The sequence below is a fragment of the Poecilia latipinna genome, unplaced genomic scaffold (assembly GCF_001443285.1).
Source record: "Poecilia latipinna isolate Pla-1442-1.1 unplaced genomic scaffold, P_latipinna-1.0 Scaffold1247, whole genome shotgun sequence".
Lineage (NCBI taxonomy): Eukaryota > Metazoa > Chordata > Actinopteri > Cyprinodontiformes > Poeciliidae > Poecilia > Poecilia latipinna.
Window position 1 is genome coordinate 32,848 of NW_015113863.1, and position 8,803 is coordinate 41,650.

At 46.6% G+C, this 8,803-nt stretch overlaps 1 protein-coding gene across 1 annotated transcript in view; it reads left to right on the forward strand.

Annotated features, from left to right (window-relative positions):
- Positions 1 to 4: 4 nt before the first annotated feature.
- Positions 5 to 8,803, forward strand: part of slc9a5 (solute carrier family 9 member A5) — a gene marked incomplete at its 5' end in the record, with an annotated part of 28,332 nt that continues 19,533 nt past the window's right edge. Inside the window, 6 exons of the mRNA XM_015054364.1 lie at positions 5 to 158; positions 3,870 to 4,172; positions 4,518 to 4,681; positions 6,931 to 7,009; positions 7,074 to 7,251; positions 7,321 to 7,541. Coding sequence (XP_014909850.1) covers positions 5 to 158; positions 3,870 to 4,172; positions 4,518 to 4,681; positions 6,931 to 7,009; positions 7,074 to 7,251; positions 7,321 to 7,541 — 1,099 coding nt within the window. The remainder of the gene's footprint in view (positions 159 to 3,869; positions 4,173 to 4,517; positions 4,682 to 6,930; positions 7,010 to 7,073; positions 7,252 to 7,320; positions 7,542 to 8,803) is intronic.

Consider the following 8,803-nt stretch of genomic DNA (forward strand, 5'->3'; position numbering starts at 1 on the left):
GGCCGGAGGAACCGGCGGCGGCAGGCCGGAGGAGCCGGCGGCGGCGGAGCATCCCCACCACGGCGGCGGGTACCGGGTGGTCCAGTGGGAATGGAGCTACGTCCAGACGCCCTACATCATCGCCATCTGGCTGCTGGTGGCCAGCGTGGCCAAGATCCGTAAGTCCGCCGCCGTGCGTGTGCGTGAGAGGTCTCAGACTGGACCGGAACTGGTTTTACTGGAAGTTTGACCAGAATCACAGGGAGCGCAATCACATCGCGAGGGGTCCGGGGCCAAAAAGATGGGGGCACCTGCAACCCCCCCTCCCACCCCGTTTATTAATTGATCATTTATTTATTTATTGGCTGATCAGAAAAATTTTTGATGAAGCAGAACTGGACCAGAACCTCTAACTGGATCCTGAATCTCAGGATGCAGACAGTTGGACATCACTGAAAACTTTTAGATTTTAAAGTTTATAAAGCTAAGAATTAAGTTTACTTAACTATAATGAAAACCAAGATGTTAAAGTTTGGCTGAAGGACAAACTGGTCCCTCAGTGTTCACTCATTTTATCTAAGAGTTATTTCAGACTTAAAAAGGCGATTAAATGAGCTAAATTCCAATAAATGTTTTAAACATGCTGTTTTAAATAAATCATTTAAATTATAATTAATTAATAAGTTGATTTCTGCTCATCTGGTTGGTCAGCCAGGTTAAGACGAAACAAAGATCCTTTAATTTGACTGAAATATAAATAATCTGGTTAAATTCTCTCTTGGTTTCTGCCGTTTAAATTTCGGCCTGTCGGGTAATAAGTTGATATTTATTGATAATAAATTTCATTGGTTAATATTTAATCTGCTTCAGAACCGGTTTTACAGTGCAGACGACTGGTTTTCCTGTGACTTTAGCTCAGATTTTCTGCAGGTGGAGCTGGTGATGCTTCATCATCATCATCATCATCATCATCATCATCATCATCAGGTAGAGCAGCAACAGGTGGTTGGCAGGAAGTTTGCTTTTCTTTATGACCGTCAGACCAAAAGCTCCTCCTCTCTCCTCCCACCTGGAGAAACTTCAGCTTCAACGTGAAGGTTAGCAGCGGAGGAAGAGGAGGAAGAGGAGGAGCTAAGCAGGCAGATATAAATCTTGTTGATGCAGATTCAAACTAAGAAAACTACCCTGTGCAGAATATTTCTGATGATTCTGTAAAAAACGATGAGCTGAAAAAACAAAAACAGTTTGAAAAAATGCTTCAGCTGCAGGAAGAGTCTCTCACACACACACACACACACACACACACACACACACACACACACACACACACACACACACCTGGAGTGGTTGCTAGCTGAGCTCCTGGTGGATCTGAAGGAGGAAGGAAACATCAAAGTGTTTCTGTTTCCTCCAGGATTCCCAGTCACTCTGTGAACTGGGAACTCTGGTCCGCTCTGCTGTCGTCACCGTCTGGGTAATCTGATTACTGATGCAGCGCCTTCATCCTCCACTGCTTCCTGTAATCCATCATGACTGCCTGTGACCCGAGCAGCGAAGCCGCCATGTTGACATGAGGTCATTGATCAGCAGGAAGTGACACAGGAAGTGATCACACCTGGTTTTTAGACCTGGTCGGCTTCATGTTTCTGACTTAAGAGTAGCTAACCTTCATGGTGCAGACTGAGCTTCTGAGCAAAACAAGAGTTGATTCTTTTTACTGACTGGTTTTTCTGCAGATCCAGTAACTTTCACAATAACAACTCATTTTGCACAAATCTGTTTCTGTTTTTATTTCTGCAATGCTCAATCAGCTAATCACTATTTTATTGCATTTATGTATCAATAATCATAATTGATTGATTCCATCAGGATTCCTGTATTTTCCGCTTCATCAGAGCTTCAAGAACCGAATGTGAGATTAAATCAGAGCAGAATTCACTCCAGAGATTTAACGTGTTTTCCAGTCCAGACCTTCAAAACTTTTCAGGCTGTTAGAAATAAACCAGAAGAGACTAAATATATCTAAGTTTCTGTTTCAAACTTCATAATAATCCCAGGTCCAACATCTGCTGCCTGTTAGCAGGTTAGCATCTGGTGCTTGGTCATCCCTCATGAGTCAAAGGTTAAAGTTCAGTATCTGAAAGTCAAACAGGTCAGATGCTGGAACTCTGGATGATCCGATCCCGTCCCGTAGAGGACAGACGTCCCTGCAGGACATCCGTCTCTGTCATCTCCAACATCAAACCCTGAGAGGACATGTGAGGACATGGGCTTCATGTGGGTTTATGTGCAGCTCAGAGGGACAAATGGACAGAGGGACAGCAGGACGGAGGGAGGGACAGGCTGCAGTCCGCTGAGACTCCCTCGCAGCAGATGGACAGTGAGGACAGAAACACTGAAGACATTCAGCTGCTCCACGGGAATCCAACAGTCTGCTGCCTTAAATCACTCGCAGTCTGCAGATCCATCCGCCTCCTAAAGTAGTCCCAGAAAATCTGCCCTGCCCTGGACCCATGGGGCGTCTGGAGGACGACAGAGGACGGGACTCTAACAGGAAGCAGAACACAACGCTCCGTGCCGCTAAACATGAAAACTTCCCAGAATTCCAGAGGAAAAGCAGCAGCACTTGTTGCAGCGACTGGGACTAGTTTTAGCGGAAGGATACAGGCTGGGAAGCTGCAGCTCTGATTGGAGTGACTCACACACACACACACACACACAACCTGATGTCCTTCACATGAAATGTTTGACTTGATTCTCTCTGCACCTGAGCAGCTCAGCAAATCAGGGACGAACTGGAGTGACTCATCACCTCCTGCTCTCTGTCAGCCAATCAGAGACAGAGGTACAGCCTCATCAGCCAATCAGAAGAGACAATAGCTTCAACAGGATGGAAGATGGATTAGTCAACTTTGACATTCAGCATAAAACGCAAGTACACCCTACAGAGCATCACTCCTCCTCCTCCGTGCTGCACAGCTGGTCTGCTGGCTCTGGTTCCCTCCATCCTGGTCCAGCGTCTCCGTCTGGACCTAACCCTAACCCATCAGACAGAGGCCTGATGTCAAGGTGTTAAATCAGGAAGTAAGAGGACTTGTCTCTGCTAATCTCAGTTTGGCAGCCATCTTGTTCCTAGAGAGAAGAGGCTTTCAGTGTGTCATGACCTTTAACCTTTAGCCTGTTAACTCTGGCTGAGTCATAGCCGGATCTGAACCAGAACCAGGAAAGCTGATTCGTTTCCTGCGTTTTGTTCTTTTACATTAATTTCACTAAAAACTATTATTTATAAAAACTCTGACCAAAGCGGAAATGAGGAATTTCTGCATTGGTGTTTGCGTGTGTTCATCATTCCAGCCTGCAAATGATGCCCCAATAAATCGTGATACTCGCTCTGAGCCGATTCCTCATCAGCATCGTCTGGTTTAATAACTTTATATTTTAATACTGAGCCTGCAGACGAACCTCCTGGCGCCATGATGGGTCCCTAACAGGAAGTACCGCTCATTCTGGAGCCATCTGATTGGCTGGCAGGTGTTAGCTTAGCGCTACACTGCCCCCTATGGGTCGGCATGTTTAAACAACGCTCAGGGCGGATCGGCTCTGTGGATGAAAACTTCTGAACTGATCAGAGAGAAACACGATATGAGACAGAGGCTTATAAAGACCGGCTGCATGCTGACGACACTTGAGGGTCATGCCCGATGTCTGACCTCTGAATCTAATGCAATGTCTGAGATGGTGTCCTCATTGGTTGAAGATGACCTTTGACCCTTCGTAGGGTGACAGTAGCTGCTGCTGTGATTCCGCCTGGCATGTTGTTTCATCTCGCCTGTTGGCTGCAGACGCCAGGTGGCGCTGCGGCAGTAACCCGTTCTCCTGCCTCCCTGCAGTGTTCCACCTGTCGCAGCGCTTCACCACCGTGGTTCCAGAGAGCTGCATGCTGATCCTGCTGGGTCTGGTTCTGGGCGGCGTGGTTCTCATCGCCAGTAAGAAGCAGCTGTACCAGCTGGACCCCGCCCTCTTCTTCCTCTTCCTGCTGCCCACCATCGTCGGCGATGCCGGATACTTCATGCCCGCGCGCCTCTTCTTTGACAACCTGGGAGCCATCCTCACCTACGCTGTGGTGGGAACGCTGTGGAACGCCTTTTGCACCGGATTCTGCCTCTACGCCGCCAAGCTGCTGGGGGTCATAGGTCAGTGATGGGGACAGACCGTGCTGCTGACGCCTCAACAGCAGACTGGAGCTGGACAGGCGTCCAACCGGTCCAGAGGTTTCCAGAAGACAGGAAACTAATTGTCCGTCCCTTTAACTAGAGACCCGTCCCTTTAACTAGAGACCCGTCCCTTTAAATAGTGACCCGTCCCTTTAACTAGAGACCCGTCCCTTTAAATAGTGACCCGTCCCTTTAACTAGAGACCCGTCCCTTTAAATAGTGACTGCAGCAGTGATCTCAGAGTGACTCTCCCCTCAGTGATCTGATGCCTGCTGTGATGTCACCATGTATGGACCAATCAGCTGTGGCGGTGTGTCTCTGCAGATGAGCGCGTTCAGGCCGACCTGATGGACTTCCTGCTGTTCGGCGCTCTGATCTCCGCCGTTGACCCGGTGGCGGTTCTATCCGTGTTCGAGGAGGTCCATGTCAACGAGATGCTCTTCATCATTGTGTTCGGAGAGTCGCTGCTGAATGACGCTGTCACCGTGGTGAGAGACACACATGCTGAGATTTCCATTGTCTGCATGTGAAATCAAATCAATAGATTATTTAGTCAATCCTGTAATAATTCAGTAATCTATCGATCGATTAGAGACTCTAAACAGCAGAAATGAAACCAAAACCAGAGGCGGTTTCTGATATGGGCAACCACCCAGAGCGGCATCTTATGGTGCACCAAGAGCGCCCCTCCCTGCAACCCCAACCCGCGACACCCCCATCTGGACCCCACTCTGCTCCTTCAGACTAGCCAGCAGTAATAGCAATCAGCTGCTGAGCTCATTATAGGAGCTGCTGCTCAGAGCAACGCTGGTAAAAATGTTAAAGGGTTAATAGAGAAGCCATGTTGGACGACTTCCTGGAGGCGGAGCTTCAGGAAGAGCAGGAGCTTCTTAAAGAGACAGAGGCCTGATGTCAAGGTGTTAAATCAGGAAGTAAGATTTATTTTAAGTCATATTTTATATATAGTGTTTTTCAGCAGCTCAATGTGAGATAGTAACTGATTATGTTATAAAATGGAACTATGTGCCTGGAAATCACATGATACTGACCCTTAAATGTATTTTTAATATTTTATAATAACAAAAGCTTCAGTGATAAAAAGTCAGCATAATATTCCCATTTTTATTCCAATTAATCATCAGAATAATCGATGCCCAGCATGATGGGATGGAAACAGCAATGCTGCAGCAGTTGCTGCAGACGCTCTCAGCTTCTTAACATGAGGCAGCGTCTGATCATTGATGCTGAGGTTCCTCCACCTGCAGCCCAGATCTAGAGCAGTTAGATCTGGGTCAGCAGGATATGACGCTGTGGATGAATGGGCACAAATCTCACCTGCCAGGTGTGATGCTGCGTTTCCATGGTAACAGATAAGCCTGTGAAGGCCTGCTGCAGCGGGCGGCGCGGCATGAAGCTGAACTTTGCTCCGCTGCTGTGGCTCCAGGAGGAGGACACGTGTTGTCCAGAGGCAGCAGCTGGACGGACGCTGCGGCCCGGTGCTGGAAGCTGGGAGCAGATTAGCGGCGCTGGCTAATCCTCCGCAGCACTCAGATTATTAGCTAATCCCACTGAGATGGAAAAACCCAAGCAGGGCTGGGAGAACTGGAGCTGTGACCTCTAACCTCGCTGGGGAAGTGCTCACCTCTACCACACCTGGAGGTTCAGAGGTGTCCAACATGAGGCATGGGGGCCGTCTGCAGCCCTCTGAACGGCCTCATTTGGCCCCAGTCTGTTTTAGTAATGATGCAGATGCAAAATTTAAAGATGAAATTTCCCCAAACTAATAAACGGAAGTTATATTATTTTATTGACCATGTTTTTCTTCTAATTTTGAGGTAAATGGACACAGGAAGCACTGACGTGACCTGGAGACAAAATAAATGTTCAAAAAATAAATAAATTAATATGAAAATTATGCCTGACTTTTGCTGAAGCCATAATTAAAGAGCAACAGTTTATAGATTCTTTTTCCACTTCTTTCTTCATTTCATAATAACTGTGTGGATTCTGCAGCAGATGGAAACTTTTTGCCATTTTTAGGGTCAGATTTACATGACTAGTTTATGTCGTAAATATAAAATCTTTGCTTTGATTCTTTCATATTTAAGATATTCTTTAATCTCCATGGCAACCATTCAGCTGCTAAACGTCTGGGTGGACCTAGCCCCGCCTTCAAGGTGCAGCGCTTCCCCCTCTCAGCTCCTTCAGACTAGCCAGCAGCAATTAGCAATCAGCTGCTGAGCTCATTACAGGAGCTGCTGCTCAGAGCAACGCTGGTAAAAACGTTAAAGGGTTAATAGAGGAGCCATGTTGGGACGACTTCCTGGAGGCGGAGCTTCAGGAAGAGCAGGAGCTTCTTAAAGAGACAGGCCCAATTTCAAGACATTAAATCAGGAAGTCAAATTTATTTTAAGTCATACTTGATATTTTTATAACAACTGAGGGAAACATAGTTACTGATTGTGTTATAAAATGGAACTACGTGGCTGAGAAACACGATACCTACCGTCCCTTATAACTTTTTTATTTTTGTGCTGAGAAAATTTCACAATAATAATTTTATTTTTGTGTTTTGACAGGAGAGAATAAGCTAATTTTGGTGGTGAAAGAGGTGGTGAAAGTTTTCACTCTGGTCTGGAGTTCTGGATGCTCCTGTGGTCCAGCTCCTGGAGGACCCGGTCTGGTTCTGGTTCTGGTGACCCAGTCCCTGACGTGTCTCTCTCCGTGTCTCCTGCAGGTCCTCTATAAGGTCTACATCTCCTTCGTGGAGGTCGGCCCACAGAACGTCCAGACGGCCGACTACTTCAAGGGAGTGGGTGAGTCTTCAGGTGGAAATCTCAACAGCCTCTGCTGACCTCTGACCTCTGCTGACCTCCACAGCCTCCTTCCTCATCGTCAGCGTCGGGGGGACTCTGGTGGGTCTCGTCTTTGCCGTCATCCTCGGTTTCATCACCCGCTTCACCAAGAAGGTCCGCATCATTGAGCCGCTCTTCGTCTTCCTGCTGGTCTACCTGGCTTACCTGACCGCCGAGCTCTTCTCGCTGTCCGCCATCTTGTCGTGAGTCCTGCCTCTCGATTCGACCCGCCTCACCCCGCAGCCGTGTCACCGCCATGTCTTCCTCTGCAGGATGACCTTCTGCGGCATCGGAGCCAACAAGTACGTAGAGGCCAACATCTCGCAGAAGTCCCGGACCACGGTGAAGTACACGATGAAGACGCTGGCCAGCATCGCTGAGACCATCATCTTCATCTTCCTGGGCATCTCTGCAGTGGACAAGTCCAAGTGGGCCTGGGACACGGGCCTGGTGTCCTGCACCCTGGTCTTCATCCTGCTCTTCAGGGCTGTGGGTCAGTTCCTCTGGTTCTGGTTCAGGTTCTAACTCTGACATTATTCACATTAACTATCCACAGAAGGCGCAGATCAGCGCCATCTACTGGCCAACATGGGTACAGCAGCCATTAAAGGGCCAGTATCATGTGATTTCCAGGCACATAGTTCCATTTTATGTCAGTTACTATCTCACCTTCAGCTGTTATAAAAACACTATATATGAAATATGACTTAAAAGAAGTTTAGCTTCCTGATTTAGCGGCTTGAAATTGGGCCTCTGTCTCTTTAAGAAGCTTCTGCTCTTCCTGAAGCTTCGCCTCCAGGAAGTCATCCCAACATGGCTCCTCTATTAACTCTTTAACGTTTTTACCAGCGTTGCTCTGAGCAGCAGCTCCTGTCATGAGCTCAGCAGCTGTTTGCTAATTGCTGCTGGCTAGTCTGAAGGAGCTGAGTGGGGAGGAGCTGCGCCTCAAAGGCGGGGCTAGGTCCACCCAGGCGTTTAGCAGCTGAATGGTTGCCATGGAGATTAAAGGGTTTCTCAAACACGAAAGAATCAAAGCAACACAGCAGGAAAAACATTAGAGATCAGAAAGGTTTATTTTACATAAAACTGGCCCTTTAAAAACAGCAACTCTACTAATTAACAATAAAAACTTAACTTAAATTATTTATCTTTCATTGATGCTCACAAATAATCTCATAATATTTTAAAAAGTGAGCCCGATCTCACATTTAAAGTATTAATCCAGCTAAATTAATTCCACATCATCAAAAACAAACCACACTAATTACTAAAGATTTATTAAAGTAAAAGCAAAACATAATAAACAAAAAATTTCACTGAACAATTTTAGAGAACATAATTGAAGCAAATTAAAGTTTATCTGAGGTTTTCGTCTCTCAGTTCAGAGGATTTTAATCTAAATAAATCTGAAGTAGGAACCTTTTGTGTCTCCCCAGAACAGCAGCAGGAAGCATTTAACTAGCGGACCCAGGAAAAGAACCAGGAACAGTAAATTACCACTTTATATCTTGTAAAATAAGAATGTTTCTTATCTTAGTGAGATAAAGAAGACATTTCATTGAAACCAGAATATGTTCTTGTTTAAACCAGAAAACGGTTAAACAGCAACATGTTTGAGTCGAGTCTGAGCAGCGTTCACTCAGCAGGCGAATGCCACACAAATCCAGCTTTTTCACGGCAAACTGAACAATTCCTGTCACCAAAAAAACTCTGCTCTGGGCCTCTTCCATAAAAATCAATCAATCAATCAATCAA